This window comes from Lycorma delicatula, chromosome 4 (genome assembly GCF_047948215.1).
Source record: "Lycorma delicatula isolate Av1 chromosome 4, ASM4794821v1, whole genome shotgun sequence".
Lineage (NCBI taxonomy): Eukaryota > Metazoa > Arthropoda > Insecta > Hemiptera > Fulgoridae > Lycorma > Lycorma delicatula.
Genome location: NC_134458.1, coordinates 72,608,779 through 72,628,277, shown reverse-complemented (window position 1 = coordinate 72,628,277; position 19,499 = coordinate 72,608,779). Strand labels below are relative to the sequence as shown.

General features: G+C 30.7%; 1 protein-coding gene across 1 annotated transcript in view; it reads left to right on the top strand.

The window, feature by feature from the left end:
- E(Pc) (Enhancer of Polycomb) overlaps positions 1 to 19,499 on the top strand; it is a 126,849-nt gene that overhangs the window by 78,304 nt on the left and 29,046 nt on the right. The window contains exons 4-8 of the mRNA XM_075363337.1: positions 7,797 to 7,937; positions 12,300 to 12,559; positions 12,939 to 13,077; positions 14,811 to 15,026; positions 17,217 to 17,359. Of these exons, the coding sequence (XP_075219452.1) occupies positions 7,797 to 7,937; positions 12,300 to 12,559; positions 12,939 to 13,077; positions 14,811 to 15,026; positions 17,217 to 17,359 (899 nt within the window). The remainder of the gene's footprint in view (positions 1 to 7,796; positions 7,938 to 12,299; positions 12,560 to 12,938; positions 13,078 to 14,810; positions 15,027 to 17,216; positions 17,360 to 19,499) is intronic.

Sequence of the window (19,499 nt, the reverse complement as noted above, 5' to 3'; positions counted from 1 at the left end):
TATAATTCAATAATGCAAAACTGAATTATAAAGCATAATTCAGTTGATTGAATATGAAAAATAAGTTAACCATTTCAAAAAAAGTATCACCAAATAATTAGAATACTTCTGGATAGCCGAAAATAGAGATTCATCATTGTACATTCATAACTCATGTAATATTGAGTAGTCTTCCCATGTTGTCCAGTTAACATTGAATCTAGGAATTCTTTATAATCTTTTATTATATTTTGTAGTATTGGAGTTAAATTTAATGGCTCGTGAACATCAAGTGAATTATTCTTTTTTTAAATCTTCCACAATTTCATCTAAATCAAAATTTTTATTGTTTTGAAATGTTTTTGAAATTTCTCAAATTGTAGCTTTTGCAGTGCTCCAGATAAAATAGGATGTATTCTCTTACACCAGTTAAAATGGTTACCATCAATAAATGAATTGAGTGAACTTTGAGCTAAAACTTATGATTGTATCAGTACATCATCAATATCCAAAGCTTTGATATACATCCCAATTGCCTTAAAATATGCTAGCTGGATGTGAGAAGCACCTAAATTGATCAAAATATTGTTGAATCTTGAACCTGCTCTGTTTTTTATTTGCATGGCCATTTTCACAATCACTAAGTAATATGTTAGGACAATATGGGATAAATTACACTCATGAGCTACTTTTTGAGTGCATACATTTTTTTCCTAAACAATTTTGTATGAAGTCGGTGAATCATTAGATTGTGGCAAGTAATCTACAACTTGCATTTCACTGTTGTCAATATTAACTTGGAAATTATAACCTATCCATGTAGGTGATTCAGGAACTGTTAAAAATGATAATTGCCCAAATTAAATCTTTTGTGATTGCTTTATCCCTTGCAAGTGTGCAATCAGCAGCGCGATAAGGTGATCAATGTATTCAATCAGCAATAGAGTTTTCCTAATCTTAGGATTTTCAAAAATTTCTTGTATGTCTGGTAATTTGTACAGTTTTCTTCTTGGATGCTCTAATGCATCACTGTCATTGTCACTTGCCACTGACAGTCTTCTACTTGATTACATAGCACCTTACTCATCCGTGGATTTGAACTGGTAAATAATACCTACTGTGTCATGCAGGGTATTTTTGCCATTAAATGTGTCAACAAAGCAATCATAATTGTCAAATGCAACACAGCTGATTGTCAATTCTTATATTAGCTGGAATGATTTTATTTTCTTTATGACCATTGTATGCTAATTAAGTCTAATACTTCAGTGACCATATAACTTACTCTGTGACCATAGTTGTTTAAAATTGTTTATACTTTTCGACTACTAGTTTTCGTCTTCATTGTTAGTCCTAACATTAGCTGTTTTGCTGTTTCATCCTACCATTGGTAACAATGTAAATTATATCTTGACACAGAGAGTCTACACATTCATCTTCATTTGATTCTGTTCAACGTCTCTCTGTTCCTTGAACGAGACAGCTTATAAATCAAATAATTTTTTTCAGTGTTTCACATTCTCTGTTTGCCATATATATTTAGTTCCAAATTTATCTGGTACTTTGTTTTTTTTATTTTTTCAATGTTTCTAGTAATATTACAAAAATCATAAGCTGTTCTCAAATGTAACATTCTCAGTATTCTCTACAAGTACTATAAGATTAATTCTTATTGATGTATATCCCTGCCTTGTATAATATTTTTTTTTTTTTATTGAATGTGTTTGATGCTTTGATTTTATAACTATCAGGGTACTTTTTTAAATTTCATCCTGTAATTTCTGTGCTGTGTAACTTTCAGAATCACTGTCAGGTATACTAGCATCATTAAATTTTAACAAGTCATTGATAACGATGAAATAAATCTTGTAAATAATATTTGTTCTTTTTCGATTATTTCCTCATGCATAAAACTAGATAGATTCAAACGCTTTTGTGTGGTTGGATCTGATGTCATACCATTCACCTTCTGGTATGAGTTTATAAATTTATCATATTTGTGTTTTTACTCAAGTGTACAAGCTTGATGTTAAGGAAATTGTTTTTAACTTAATTATTCAATATAACAGTATCCCTGATGGTTTCAGTACCCTGCTTGATAATGTTATAAGCACTTACTGTTTGAGGCATTGCTGTAAATTGCAGTTGAGAGTGAACTTGTTTTCTATGTTAACCACTCATTTTTTGTAAAAGTAGTTTTATTATTTATGACCATCGAATCAGTAGACAAGACAGTTATCTTCTGTTCTTGTATAGTATCTGAAGTATTACAGTTGAAGCCACCAGATGTTTCTTGTATCTCTTCTTTGATATTGGCATTTGTGCTGCCTTGCTTATCCTATAATATACGAGCTAATTTGAAAACAATGTCTGTTAATCATTACTAAAAGTGTATAAAAACATGAAAAATTGTTAAATTGTAAGAAAGACATTCTTAAAGAACTTTTTTTTTGAACGCTCAATTACTGATTGCCTTTGTATACGCTATGTTCGCAATAATATAAATAAAAATTATAAAAATACAAACAAAGAAAAATGAGACGAAAAATTAAAATTGTAATGGTATTTTGTTTTTAACAGTAATATATGAACCTGAATTGTTCCTTGCTATGTTGTAGGAATTCCAGCAAGTGAATCTGTTGTTTCAGGTCGATTTTCTGTTAACAAAGATTCAATAGATGATGTTAGGTGATCCAAATATGTAAATTCAATCTTAGATTTTAAATTGATGAATGTTTTTTAATTTCTCTGTTTTATGCTTGTTTAATTAACATTTGCAATATTAACAATATAAATTTTATAAAATATTTACTATCTTTTAATTATTATGACATAAAAAATATAATTAACATATAAGGTTTACAAAAGAAAAACTGTACTTACAATTCTTGACAAAACTTCTCAAATTCTTCATTTTGTTTTGGTTTTAACCCATTTACATTTTTATAACACTGCCAAAGATAAACTAATTGTTCCCTCATTTTGGGTAAAATTTGAACGTCAACATACTTATAGTCTTTTCTTTCTGGAATTCTATTTTATTATAAGCATTTGTAAATGTATCATCAGTAAAGTCTACTAACTGATTTGACTTTCTACAAACAAAGATGTCTTCATTGTAACAAAATTAATGAATCAGTTGAAAAAGTTTCTCAACTATTTTATAATAATTGTTTTTTCCAATGCGGTAAATATGAATTTTATAGATTATATGAGCACACTAGTGATACAAGAGATGTACGACTGACTAGGCAGATAAGTGAACTGCTAATTTTTGTAAAAAGGAAGGTCTAAGTTTCAATTTGAACTCAAGATAGAGTAAAACTTCAATGGGTTAAGAAGTCATAAAAAAAAATTCCTTAAAAACTGTCTGAGTAAGGGTAGGCCATAGGTAAGGTCAGGCAAACAAATGTTTTTGTAATGTATAATTACAACTCTATTTAAACATATTAAATTTCAGTCTGACATATGTAGGTTAACTACACTAAAAAATAAACTGGAAGTGACATCATTTTTTGCATTTCGCCACCACTCCCATTAGGCAACCATCGGCAGTTTAATATAACTTTTACCATAAATTCTAAAAATATATGCTACTAGTGTGACATATATTTGTTAAATAAGTTTGCAGCTGCCGCTTGGACTACATGTTCTTGTTTGGTAGTAGCAATAGCTAGCTGTGTTTTGTAATGTAATGTGATATTGTCACATTTTAGAATATTTATTATTCATGAATGTTAGATTTTTTGCTTTATCTCAGAAATCTTCATCAGAGACATTAACAATGCACGAAATATAATGCAGAGGTACTATTAAAGATATATATATACACACACATATATTGTGAATAATATGATATTGTCATAGAATGAAATCTATACTAACTGTTAATATGACTCATTCCTTGTAGGAAAAATAAATTTATCATGATTTAATGAATAGCTTTTATTAATAACATCATAATTTATATTCATTTCAATCACTATTTTTACTGTGGAATAATCCAGACCAGACAATCTGTTTAGTTCTAACTTTGTTAATGTGAATACTATCATGAGTTTGGGCTTTTATTTTGTTACTACTTTTTCTGATACAGACATTTATTGTATTTATTATGCTTCATTCATATTGTTTTTTGTATGTTGTTAGTAATTTATATAAAAATGCCTCGTAGTTGTATAAATCATACTAAAAATGGTTGTTATGTCTATTGTGAATTAACTTTTAAATCTCAAAGAAGAAATGTTACTCATTCAGTTAAAAAATCTTATGAACTCTATGTTGGGTATAATACAGGAGATTAGGGTAAGTCTTGGGCCCCTTATAACTGCTAGTATATGAATGCTTATATGCTAAGATATGAATTCTTATGTAACTTTACTAAGTAGCTGGGGTGTGAAGCCACAACATATGCCTTTTGCTTTTCCTATGATACAGAAATTTTTTTATTGGATTTACTAGGACAACATCACAATCCTGTGGAGTGGAGATTATTTATACGAGGGTAAGTCAAAAAGTAAAGGGAAATTTTTGTTTCCCTCCCAGCCACATGAATGGCAGCAGTGATTGTTCTGCTATAACTCATAACCTCTATCAGCTGTTCATTGAAAGTATTGTTTCATTGTTAGCGATTTGTGATTGTGTTTAAAATGAGTGCTCTTTTATCTGATTTCACCAAGGAAGAAATATGAGCAGTGATACATTTCCTCAGTTCAAAAGGGTTGAAACCAGCAGGAATTATTCATTGAATGCAGCAGCAATATGGAGCGAGTTGTTTGAGTGAAAGCAAGATCTACGAATGGATTGATCGCTTTAAAAATGGTAGGATTTCTCTCTGTGATGAACAGCGGCAAGGTAGCCCTTCGCTTCAAAGATTAATGACAATATTGAGGCAGTTAAACAAATGATTCTCGGTAATCAGTTTGATGACATTGCAAAATAAAATAAATAAATAAATTTGAATATTAGCTATGGCTCAGCATTTTCAATCAACCATGATTCTTTAAACTTTCAAAAGTGTGTTTGGGTTCAACGTCAATTGATCAGCATTCACAAAGAGAATCATTTTAAAATTTACCAGAAGCTTTTGAAATGTTACGAAGATGAAGGAGACTCATTTGTTAAGCGAATAATTTCCATTGATGAGACATGGGTCCATCACTTTGAACCTGAGAGTAAGCGACAAATTTTAGTATGGAAACATCCTTCATCTCCTATAGCAAAAAGGTTCAAAACTCAGATGTCTGCAGTAAAGGTGATGATGGCAATATTCTGGGATATGGAAAGTTCACTTTTGGTTTACTTCATCCCTAAAGGTCAATCAGTAATCAATGACAACTACTGTGAGCTACTGCATTTACTGAAGCAAAAAATCAAATCCAAAAGACGTGGTAAACTTTCTAAAGGTGTGATTTTGCTTCAGGATAATGCTCGACCTCATATGGCCAAAAAAACAGTCCTTTGCCTTCAAGATCTCAGTTTTAAGCTGCTGGACCATCCTCCATACAGTCCAGACCTGGCTCCAAGTGATTTTCATCTTTTTGGCCCATTAAAAGAAGAATTGCAAGAGAATTATTATCGATCTGATGAAGAGGCCATAGAAGCGGTAAAAAATTTTCTGCACACCAGACCAAAATCTTTCTTCCAGGAAGGAATTCAAAAGCTCGTTAAAAGATGGACTAAATGCATAAAAGTAAAAGGAGATTATGTTGAAAAATAATGCATGTATCATTTATGAAAGTACAAATAAATATATTGTTTTTTTTTTTAATTTCACTTTGCTTTTTGGACTTGCCCTTGTAGATTCCTCTAAAACAAGTTTGAAAACCATCCTTCAAACATGAAGTACTTCAACTATGGGAATGGTCTTTCATGAAATTGAGAAACCATCAATTCCTCTTGCTTACGCAACACAAATGAAGATGTATGGCAATATGAAATTTTTACTGACGGTGATACAGTATGAAAATTATTCTTGGCACATATGTGGAGACCTAAAGGTGAGCCATAAACCTAAGCTCAGTTATAAGTACTGTTGTTTCTTTTGTGAGTGGGACAGTAGAGACAGGAAACACCACTACATTAAAAAAGACTGGCCAGAAAGAGAAGCACTTGCAGCCAGTAAGAAAAAATGTTATTTGTGAATCCTAACAATTTGTATCTTTTACTAAACCACACTTAATACGAGGGTGAATAAAATATAAACGGTTACTTTTTTATTATAAATTTATTGATTAATAATATACACAATTCATACCTTCATCATTTCTCCTTATAGTCTCCTGCACGATCCACACACTTTTTCCAGTGATTTGGAAGCTTTGAATATTCCTTGTCTGTAAAATGTTTGAGGATGAGTCATCAACCAGTTGCACACACATGCTCCTTGATGTCTTCGTTGTTTTTTAATCATCCCCTAAAGCAATTTTTTCAAGGATGCAAACAAAAAATAGTCACAGGGGGACAAATCTGTACTGTAAGGAGGGTGGTTGAGGATTTCCCAGTGCATTTTTCCAATTTATCCCTTGTGAAAATCGTGGTGTGCAGCCTGGGTTGTTATGGGGAAGGATAACATCTCTGATGGGCATACCCTGTCTTTTGTTTCGATAGGTGGCTTTTGTTGACTGTAGCAGCTGGCAATAGTAAGCCACATTCACCATTTGTTGATTGTGGAGAAAATTTTCTAAAGCTAAGATGATCAGTGATAGAATTGGTGAGTGAATTGCTTGAAAACTATAAAAACCTGGGTTGCAATATGTTTCTAAAAATACACAAGTTGGATTCATTTTTGGACATTTTTCCACCTAACCTTGCAGTGTATTATGTGCAAAGTGAATGCTTTCACCAGGATACATCAATGATGATAACACACCACTAGGGAAAATGGAGCCTAAATATACTTACTGATTACTGCAGAAGACTGAAAAGGGGCATACCATTAAGAGATGATTTTGGGAGAAATTTTACATGACAAAATTAGCACTCTCTTTAAATGAGCTCAGAACTCATACTAGTAAAATTATCTTTAAGTCCAGCCCCAGCCCAGATAAAATGCCTGATCCCTTCTATCATCCCAGCCTTTGTTTTTCTGTTAAGCCTCCGAAACCACCATAAGGTATTACTTCAGAGGATATGTATGAATGTAAATGAAGTGTAGCCTTGTACAGTCTCTCAGGTTGTCCATTCCTGATATGTATGGTTAATGAAACCCAACCATCAAAGAACACCGGTATTCCACAATCTAGTATTCAAATCTGAATGAAAGTAACTGCCTTTACTAGAATTTGAACTTTAGAACTCTCAACTTCAAAATCAGCAGATTTGCATTGACAAACTCCCCACTAGACCAACTTGATGGGTTCTATCATTCCAACCACTTGAGATCCCAAATTCAGTCTTTAATAACATCAGTCTTTCATATTTAGAGATTACCGCCAGTTTTGAAGATTTTTGGTTCAGCCAATTATAAGTTAACCTAAGCAGATGGCATACCTGTATATGTACACATGCGTACATACATAATACATAATACATATGAACAGATAGAATTTACCACCCTTCCTTTTTTTGCATTTCAGTTTGTTTCATGGTCATCTTGAGGCTAAAAAGAAGTGGAAGGTGACTTTGACTTTTGGCAATGTATTTTTTATTTTATTTATTTTTTTTTAGATTTTTTGAGTTGATAGCAGTTAAATTTCTTTTTTTTATAACCCTTATTCTGAAAAAATACGATATGTAATTGTGTGTTCCAACATTTGCAAGAGAAAAACAAATTTTTTAACGTATTAGTCAATAAAATTGTTTTTTGCTTTTTACAGTTCGAAGAGATGATGGATAGATTAGAAGAGAACAGTGGCCACTCAGTTGTAACACAGTCGGAAGCTAAGTTGTTGTTAAAAGAAGATGATGATCTTATCATCGCTGTTTATGATTATTGGTTAAATAAACGTTTAAAAACTGTAAGTGTAAACATTTTTTTTAATTTATCATTAATTTTCTTTTTATATAGAAAAGCATTATTCTAAGATTTTTTTAAGAATTTATTAATATCATCACAACCTCTCATCATTTTTATTGATTCAAACTTATTTATGTGCTTTATTTACATTTTGATTACCTTGAATAAAGTATTTCTAATGTTAATAGCTTTCTCTTGTAATTTTTTATTTATTTAGCCAAATACCTTATCTACAGTGAAACATTTTTTTCTGCACATAATGAGAATATAAATCAGCCTATAATACAAATGAAAACTAGTGTGGTTGTATTTTTATATGTTGGTTGTATTGTTTCTTTGTGTGACTGTTTAGTATCTCCCAGTTAACAAAAAGATGCAGTTGTGTTTCTCCAATACTGGGGAGTTTTCCCAACTGAATGGAAAATCAGAAAGAATCAAGCCATGAATTTATACTCATCAGAAGTTATTGCAGTAAGAGGGTATGTGTTCCAAATTAACATGCATAGAATGCACATCAAAATTCAATTCACATGTTTTTGCCTAGATCTCTGTAAAGCAGTGGGAATGAGACAATTTCAGTTGACATTACCAACTGCTATTGACTGGAATAATATTCTTTGAGACGTTTGTGTTAATTATGTCAAGTGTGATATAGAAATTGAAAAATAAGAGGAAACAATTTTATCATGGAGATAAGAAAGAAACTATGCAAGTATCACATGTCACAGCAATAGGTTTTCTATTGTGTATTCTTTGAAACTGATGAATGCTTAATGGAGACAAATAATTTCATAAATTATGCCGTAAAAGAATATATTATAGTAGGAAGTATGATATTTTCTGATTTATGGTGGGTGTGTATATATATATATGACAAAATTGGAATGAAGGATTCTGTTATTAAAGTCAATCTCAAGTACAATTACACTGACCTTGACTGCAAATGCAAATAATTGGTTGGTTGTAGGCCCATTAAAATAGCAGATTAAGGCGTCCTGGGGTAACAAGACAACTTAAAATTATTTGTGCTTCTGTAAATTAGTGTGGTACAGTTAGCCAACAATGAAAACTTGTTTGATGAAATATTATCAGTTATAAAAGGGTATTGATTGCCTGTTGCAGATATGTTACTTGTCAAGCAAATATTAATCCTTAATCTAAAATATTTTTTTGGTTGTAATTTATTTTACAATTTCCAGTGTACTTCAATACAATAAGTTCATGTTAAAAATTTTAATTTAGAGTTTGCAGTTGTATTCTTAACCTTTTCAGATCATGTAGCCTTGGAACTGGCTATGTACAGCGTCAGTTTTAAAACGCTGTTACAAAATCAATTTATATGGCGTCTAAGTCAGTTATTTTGTTTTATATTCACAAAGAAATCAGTTTTATTACACAATTTGAATGACGTTTATACGATGTAAAAATTTTTATTTAGACTAGAAAGAATATGACCATTTTTTCTCAGAAATGTGCTTGTGTGTATAACTTGTGTATTATAATTTCTATGAGGGTTACGGATTTATTTATTATTTACAAAAATAGCTTATCTTACTAGCAACATATCGATGTATTGAAACACATAATAAATTATGATATACGGCACACAAAAAAAAAGAAGGAATTTGTGGTCATAAATACGTCACTTTTACTTGAGGTCTATAAATATCTTTTCTGACAATGATATCGGTAACATGTAACACATAACGATTCGTAATGAATAAGAGTATACAGTAAAAATGGTTTTTGTCAATCTGAATAGCCTTTTGAGTGGTGGGAATTTTTATAAAACATAGTTTTCTGAATCTACTTTCATTTATACTAACATATGTTACTAATCTGTGATTTATGACATGGGTTTTTCATCATATTTTGCCTGATTTTCAACCGATTTGCTTGAAAGTATTATTTTTAAAATCAGCAAACTATGTTTCATAAACACAAAGCAAAAAAAATTTTTGCTAATAAAAAATGCGGTAGAAATGCGCAAAAAAAGATTCTGCAATTAAATTATCGTAATTTTTGTACCGTTTCAATTTTTTTTTTGTTACAGGCATAAAAAATATCCAATCGTAACGGTTTTTTTTTGGTCAAAATCTGATAAATCTCTTTAATATACTGTAATTTTTTGAAATTTTTTTCACAAGAAGGTAGCATAAGACTATGAAGGGAGGCAATCAGATACCAACATATTTTCGCAGAGCGCTAATCAACCGCGGATCATTGTGATGGGAAAAGGATAATATATACAAGGGATAGCTAAAGTGTAATGCATATACAGTCGCTCATAACTTGCAAATGAAATGAGATAGTCAAATAAGACAAATAAAAGTGCATTTTATTTGCTACAAAAACCTACACATATTTTTTTTCACGTAGTCAACATTTACAATTTTACATATCTCCCAACAATAAACTCAGTTTTCTCATTCTGCCAGTGAAGAATGGTGGCATTCTTTCCTTAATCCACAGCTTCACTGCATCCTTCAATTCATCATCTGTGGTGAAGTGGTGGTTTCACAAGATGTATATAGCCTAGCATTATCAGGTTGCAGAATTATCTGCTCTGTTGAACATGATACATATGTCTCCTAAGATGTTTTTTCATCTTTATGTATTGAACACAATTTAGTCATCCTAGCTTCCAGGTAATCACTCATGTACATGTTTGGAATCCCAGAACACTGTCAAGAGAAATTTTTACAAAGGGTTGTATTTTGAATTTTTTTGATTGTGATGAACCATAGTATCTGTGTTCCATGCTCCGACATTTTTCTTCTGGGTCATACTGATGTATCCAAGTTTAAAATATCGAAAAGGAAGTCATCTCCCTTGTCAGGATAACAGAAGCCGTTTACAATATTCCTTTTGTAGTTGTGTTTTTTCTGTAAGTTCGGATAGCACACTGCAAACTGATTTTACAGTTGCCCAGTTGTGCAATACTGTGTCCCCACTTAATTTTTTGATATGACTGGGTGGCAGTGTGTTGTGTGATGCAACAGCCATTTTGTATTAATTCATTGATATTCTTTTGGTGCCTCACATCCTTCACAAAAAATGGTCGACCATTCTAAGGTTCATCCTCAGTATTCACTTTACCAGCTTTTAATGCACATCTACTCATTGTATTTTAGTCAACAGTTTCATCACTATGAATGGCTTTTAGATGATGATGAATGTCACTAGCGTTCACTTTTCTACCAGTAAAAATCAATAGCTGCATGCATGTTTTCTTAAACATGTTAATGTAGTAAGAGTACTCAACTCCATTAACAATGGTTTCTGGTAGAGAATGAGAGGACATGGATAAACAAGTATTGGAATGCGTAGTAGGAGAATGAAACTATAACATTCCACCACTTGTTGCTTTGTGTGACTGTTTTTTCTCCTGTTATGTTCCATTGTGCATTACATTTCAGGTGACCCTCTTTTTTTAAAAGACTTGAAATATCTTCATTGCATTTGTTGTATTACCATTCATAATATAGTTAGCCTAAATTAATTTATACAAAGTTGTTCAAGGAACAAGTCACATGAGTTCTAGAAAAAAGGATGAGTGTATAATTTGTAGTACTGAATCTGTAAATTATCAAAATGGATTAATGGGATGAAAGATATGTGTTTCGTGTATGTTTTTGTATTTTTTCTCTTTAATCCACTTGTGCTTCCTTCCACTTTTGACCTTTCTCTCTCAATAAGCTAAGCTTTTACTTTTCTATTTACTCACTTAAGAGGGATTGGTGAATCTCTCTTAATCATCATGTTAGATTATGAGGTAGCATTCACAATTTTGAATTATTGGCTTCTGATTAATGCAGATACAATCTGGATTATCTGGAAAAGAATTTCAGATGCATGAGAGGCGGAAGAAATTATAAGAATGAACTACATCACTTGAATTTTCTCCTGGGAAAGATTGTTATTTTTTTTATTCCTGTCTTCTGAGGTAGTCCATTGGGTAAATTTCCAACAGACTTTCTTGGAAATGTGTCTTCCAAACCTTTTTCTCATTCTTATCCTTGACCCTTGTTTACTGTGTAGCTACCATGTGCTTTTCCCCTGACCGTTGAAACGATATTAAATTGTTACAGTAACAGAGAAATATATGTGAGCGAGTATAGTATTTAATTTTATTACACAAGAGCAGATCTGTCCATCTGAAAATCAATAACAATTATTTTTGTTAGATGTTACTCAATGGGTTGGGTGGATCATTGAATAACCAACCATAATGGTCTGTTTTAATTACCTAGGTGTATAAATTACATGAAAATCTATGTAAACTTCGATTAGTTGATACTTTATTTTTTTATTATATTTATTTGTAATTACTATTATTTGTTATTTTTTTTTTTTTTTACAGCAACAACCTTTAATTCCAACTGTGAAAACTGAAGCTCATCGATCTAGCAATTCGAACAATAATCCATACGTAGCTTTTCAGAGAAGAACAGAAAAGATGCAAACAAGAAAGAATAGAAAAAATGATGAGACATCATATGAGAAGATGGTTAAGCTACGTAGAGATCTCCGCAGGGCCTTAACCTTGTTAGAGTTGGTAAAAAGAAGAGAAAACACCAAAAGAGAACTGTTACATCTTACCATAGAAATATTTGAGAAAAGGTATAAAACAGTTGCATTAAAAATGTTATAAAACGGTTTTAAAATTTCAAAAATAGTTTAATAGTATAGCATAGTTGGTATGCAATCAGAGATTAAGATATGTATAGATTTTTTGACAGTAAGAGTGCCAGCATACTTTGATCAGGAGCTATGCAAAACTGTAAGAATAATGTGAAATAATAATCGTAGTAATGAATAGAAAATAATTAACTTCAGTAAAAGGGCGAAGACGTTTCCTTTTTAACAGACCTTTTATTTTATTAATTCCTGTATAAGTTTTTTATTTACTTGCTCCAAGTTTTTAAGACATGTAAGTTAGTAAATCAGTGTACTGTTGTCATCTTTAAATGTTAACATATTTTTACAATATATTTTCCAGGTATCAGGCTGGTGATTGGTCAGGTCAGTTATTAACAGAAGTTACAGCAATGAAGAATTCACGCCCTGCCTTTGCTCCCCTTTTCACAAATCAGTTTGGTGTTAACCAGACAGCAAACTGGGCTAATAAGCAATCAAAGGTACTGGTATTTCATGATTATTTTGTTAAATTTTTAGAAGCTTTTTTTTTAGTATCACAGTTTTTATTATTATCTTATAATATGAGTTGAATAACAACTCACTGGGACCTAGATAAGACAATAAACAGTATCTTTGGGGGAGGGAAGTAATAGCTTTACCTGATAAGCACTTAAGCCATTAGGCTTATTATGCAATCACATGATAGAGAAACAAGTACCTGAGATAATTTTAGCAAGTCCCTTACTACTAGGTACCAAGAATGCACTGCATCTTATTATCTCATTAGCTCGTGATATTTTGAGCATGGAGAACCTGGCAGGGTAAGTTCTATATCCTCCAAACCGATTATGGAGGAGAAGGGACCTAGGAAGGACTTAAAAAAAGGATTGGGCAGTGAGAAGACAATTTCAAGATAGGCCAGGCTAGTTTACCATTTTGCCCATGCTAAATCAAACTGCAAGTCCCAGAAATTCTTGGAGAGTAGCATTCTGACAATTGATGTGTACGTATTTTTAGTGAAATTAAGTCATTTAGATGTATTTTAGAAAAGGCAAGAAAACAGATTTGGGTAAAACAGAAAATGGAATCAGTTATGACAGTAAACTGCATTCTTAAAACCTGATGGTTCCACAGCCCCCAACTTCTCAATGGGTATGTCCTAAAAATCGAAGGGAGAAAATATTTAATGGCTGATGCTATTAAACCGGTTTCTGTAGATTACTGAATTTAAATAGTCTGGGGTGCATCAACACAAAATACTGTTGGCATTTATTAAGGGCTTATGAGAATAGCAGTTAATGTCACTGAAAAAAAGAAAATTGTGAATAAATAAAAAAGAATTGCAAGTATATGGTAATGAGTAGTATGATAGTATAATTAGTAAAACTGATTTGGAAAGCAGAGCTAATATTAATAATAATTCAAGTTTGCTCGGTTACACTGAGCAGTGTAATCATATTTTACTAAATTTTTAAGAATGTTTTCTGTATTTATTTATTAACACTTTTGAATATCTATTGTTAATATCATGCCAAAGTGCAGATCAATTGAAAAATACAATTATAAATTCTAATAAGTATTTTTACTTTTTTCAGACCAAACTTTAAGAAAGTAATAAAATTAATTTAGAAATAACATTTTATTAAAGTTAAGAAAACTTGTTCATTTGCTTTGAAACAGAATTTATGTTACTGAAAACTGCTAACTTATACTACATTTCTCCTGCTCTTAAGATGATGACGAGCAAGTAAAATGGATAAAAAAAGATAGTATTCTGAAGACTGTGGATGAAATGAGGAAAAGGGGAAAATGACTGAGAGCAAGGCCACATAGAAAATAACCAAGCGGATTTATAAAAGAGAGCAAACTCCTGGGATTAGATAGTGATTGAAATCCGAGAGATTTTAACAATATCTAGTTTCATGGTATAGTGGAACAGAAACAGCAGAATGGTAAAAGTGTAATTAATTTTACTATATAATAAAATTCACTCTCTGAAAATACAATTTAAAAGTGTTATTGGAAATGTAGCAGTTTGATAAATGTTATTCTTATGAATGAAATCTGAAAGTTTTGCATTTTAATTGAAATGGGGCTCCCAAAATTGGGACCAAAATGATTACATTATGCACAGTATGCTGCTGTTAGACAATACGGTATGATTTATAATGCTGTTCGGATTCTCATTTATTACTGTAAGTTTAAAGTTTATATAATATTACTTTTTTTATAGGAGGACTTGGTACCACGGAAAGAAAAACGTCAGTACAAGAAAAGAAAACATAAAATATCAGGAAGTATGGCCAGTATTCCTGATGTTGGTGGTATTGTATCATCTGGTGATGATGATGGAGCACTGCCTGGGGTTCTGGCTGTATCACCTACTTCACCTCCAGTTGAAGAAGCTCCATTTACTTTCCGAAGGAGTAAATTAGCTTCTTACCAACCAGTATGTCCTACAAAATATTTGTTTCTTGTGTGTTTCTTTTATAAGATTAAAAAAAAAAATTGATTTATTATATTGGTGGATCACAACTTATGAATATACATTCAGGCATGTTGTATTATTTAGTGTAATATGTTTTTATAATGTGTGTATACATCACAATAATGAAACCAATATTACCAAATTTCACCAGCTAAAAGCAGAATACAGCTTTTTTTCAGAATTGAATTATATATATTTATATTTGCTTTGAACAAAAAAATCCTGTGCACTTAAAATTGTTTTTAATAGTTTGGTGTGTATGATTAGTTTGGAAATACTTTTATGTTATTATAATAATGGAACATACCTCAAAACACAAGGAGTATCTAGGCAGGAATAGAGCCGTAAATGGTGTAATAGTTTTTCTTCCTTAGATTTACAGAAAATGGTTTTATATAATCACTTGATATTGCTAGTTTGTCACAATGAATACACCAGTGATTCCCTTATCATCTATTAAAATTAATAAGAAAAGTACATGTACTTATAAACAAAAAAAAGTTATGAAGTTTTAAATGTTTCAAAATAGCAATTTCTATGAAAATTATTTTATACATTGCAACCATAGTTGTGTTATTAATTGGCAAAACTTTACTAACATTTATATTAAACTCATATAATTAACATGTAATTAATCTTAAAGTGTAAGGAGAATGTGTCCAAAAATTATAACTGAATTGGATATAATTAGGTTATTAGTTCAACTTATCAGCTTTTATGCATGGTTACACACCCACTCAAAGCCAGATATGCTGAAGATAGGATATATCACAAAGTTCTCCCTGGACTTTCATAACCTGTTCTACTCCTGAAAATAATGGAAAAATTACTTATACACATATGTCCTAAAATGCTTCGTTTGCAAGTTACGGCTAGATTTCACTCAGATTTCAGCTACCCCAGTGAAATGGGGTTGAAATGACATTTTTAGGATGTTAATAAAGGGGTAGAAGTGGTGATTTCTTATGGTTTTTGACCTGAAAAATCGAATAAAATAGGTCCCAGAACCGTGTCTGCTATAGTTTTGGAAAATTTGAGGTGAAAACCAATAAATTGTAAAAATCTGTCCTTTTTATATTTGACATACAATAACTTTGTTAAATGGGTAATAAACACATTAAACATTTAAATAAAACTTGTACAGAATTTAATTCTGAAAAAAAATGGTGTAAGATAAGTTGAATAAAACAAAGTAAGCTTAGAAAAAGTTTGAATTTTATTTAGACGTAGTACATTACTACATTTTGAGAAAAGTACTTACTTAATGTAAACAAAAACAAAATCTTTTTTTGTGATGTGAAAAGTTTGTAAAAACAAAATTTACTGTTAAAAAAAAACTAGAAATTGCACAATCAATTATTTATTAACCCAATAAAAAATTTTAAAATAATTTTTTTATTAATGACAGAAATAAAGTAAATTATATGAAAAATTATTATTTCAAAGTTGGTAATAAAATAACAACTAGTCAATAATACACAATACTGTGTTAATGTTTAAATCATTCTGTAAGGTACATTAATTATATCGGGTACTGTGAACTGTGCTGTTGTTAGCAAAGATTTTCTATCAATTTGTAATGCCGTACTTATTTACAGCAGAGGAATATGCTGATATGCTATTCATTTTGGGTGTGTGTAATGGTAATGCTACAGCCGCTGCATTAGAATATGAAATCGCAGGATTCCAGACCCCCAAAACAATTAGCACAACTTTTTGCAATGTTTGGAAAACAGATTCATTACCTAGTACTCGAACCAGCTACAAATGATTTGTTCAACACGATGCTGTTATTGATGAAATTATTGATGCAGTTCAACTCGGTCCAGGTGTCAGTACATGACGTCTTTCAAAGTGGATCAGAGTTTCGCATTCGATGTTTTGGAGGACATGAACAAAACAAGTTTCATCCTTATCATAAACAGCCAGTTCAGCATCTACACCCAGGAGATGGTCACCAGGAAATTGGAGTTTAATTTAGCACTGTGCAAGCAATTAATAAAACTTGAAAGGAGAAGAATGATCTAATTATAGATAAAAATAACTATAGTAATTATTATTGGTGTAGATTTTACAAAATTCAAATTCATAAAGAATTTGAAACTACTGTTTTATTGCAATTAGACAACAGTTTAAATTCTTATTTTTCAGCCTATTAAGAATGGAATTAAGCCATGGTATCCAAGAGAAGGTACAAAAACTTTAACAAGATGTAGGTTTCATCCAATTTTAATAACAACACCACGATCGAAAAGTGTTGTTTCTGGAAGAGGAAGATACGGAAGAGGTGGTCGGTAAGTATATATTTCCAATATGTTTAGGTGTGTTCAGGAGGTTATTTATTTGTAATTACTCACCTATTAGATAAAATAATTAATTTAAAGAAAACTCAGAAACAAACAAAAGAAAAATTGGATGGTGGGCTGTGCACATAAAACTACATTCCTTTATAATGTGATTCCTTTACATCTGGAATATATAGCAGCATCCGATGACACGTACCAATAAGTCCAAAACTATGGAAGTTTAATAAACCTGTTATTGTTGATCATCTGACAAGGAATGTATTTCACTTAAAATGGTTGACTCCAAGTTAGGACCAGTAACCGTTGGTTGTAGTAATCATCGTCATTTAAAAGGAATAAACCTATAACAAATGAAATGTCTAAAAATTGTCTTAAAAGTTTTTTTTTTTATTTGGTAATAAAATAAAAACAGTTATTTACTTGTAATTTTTTTTATCGGCCCCCAAAAGCCCCAGTAGAAGAATGTAAAAATTTCTACCTTTAAATTTCTTGTTTATTTTACTTACCTTCTTCCTCGTGGGAAAAAATTGAGAGTTATTTTTCAATGAATATATTGTTTTTTTGTTTCTGTTTGTGCTGATCAGAAACAAGGACAATGCCTTCTACATGGTATAAGCAACACTTTTCTCCACTGACGTAGATAAAAATTCAGTAAATGCACAACCTTGCAAAAAAAAAATTATGACAATATGTTCAGATCATCATCTTTATAATAGTTCTTTTAATGACTTACGGATGTATTAAATGATAGATAATGCATCTGAAGACTTTAGATTAATATCTAGATACAATTATTGATAATTTTCAGTAAGTTCCCATTTTAATTTACAGGTAATCTTTACAGTGTCTTTAACTGTTTTAAAAATTTAAATAAATTATATTTCTTAAATGTAAAAAATTGATCATAAATACCTACTGAATGTTTTATAAACTTTCAAAATTAAATAATTTTTTCTGTGGTGTTGATTTTGAATAGGAAAGCCAACTGGCTAGGATATATCATGAAAGAAGAAGTGTTGATTAAAACAGTACTAGAAGATTCAGTAGAAATAGCAAAGAAGAGAGACAGAGAAAAAAAAGGGAGCTATCTGAAACTCAAAAATTTTTCTAAAAATTGATGAGAACAAAGAAAAGCATTGCACAAGGGAACTGATCACCTACTATCAGTGTGATGATACTGATGATATTTAAATTACATTCCATGCCATATTAGTGTGTACTGATCTAAAGCATTTGTTGTATGTGTTGACTATTGGAATTTTGAAAATGAATTGTGGAACATTTATTCGAATGTTTAAGTACAACTTTCAAATATTTTGTGAATATTTGCCATAATTAGTCACTGTGTTACCTCGGGATAGTTTCTAATCAGTCATGGAAAAGGTACAAATCTGGCCTTTTTTATAGCTATTAATTTTTTCTACTGTTTTGACAAATTCAGTGGAGGAGATTTTCTTTAATTGGTGTTGGAAATCCTCAAAGCTGTGACATAAAATTAGTTAAATTATTTTACTTAAACCTTAAATTATTATAAATTAATATTGAAAGTTAATTTTAAGTACATTATTATTACTTGTTACTGATATGATAATAAGATCAAAATTTAACACTTTTGGTCCCATCCCTGTACAGGAAGGTGCAGTACAAAGAAAATAGAAATATTATTTTTTTATTTGTATACGCATATCACAGGTATTTGTATTTTAAGTACTGCTTGTATTTCATACCTCTTGATTGAAATTGCAGTAAATTAATGGAATAAGGAGTGTTTCTGTCATGTTGTATTTTATGAATTCTTACTTCTGATTTTTTCTGTGTATTGTTTATTTTTGAATTGTAATTTATCATTTTGGTTCATTTTCAATATATTATGAAATGTATAATGTTGAACTCAATTAATTTTTCAAACTTAGAATTTGTTTTTTTACATTCGTATAATACATATGAAAAAAAATAACCTTAAAAGAAAACCGAAGAAATATCTTGTCATGAGAATCAACTAGACAGTTGTAAATAAGAAAGTTTATTCTATTTATCGTAGAATTGTAAAAATATCACTAGTTTACCAGCCCATAAGCTTATCTAATTTATTATTGATACTGTTAAGAATGTAACATATATTTAGGAC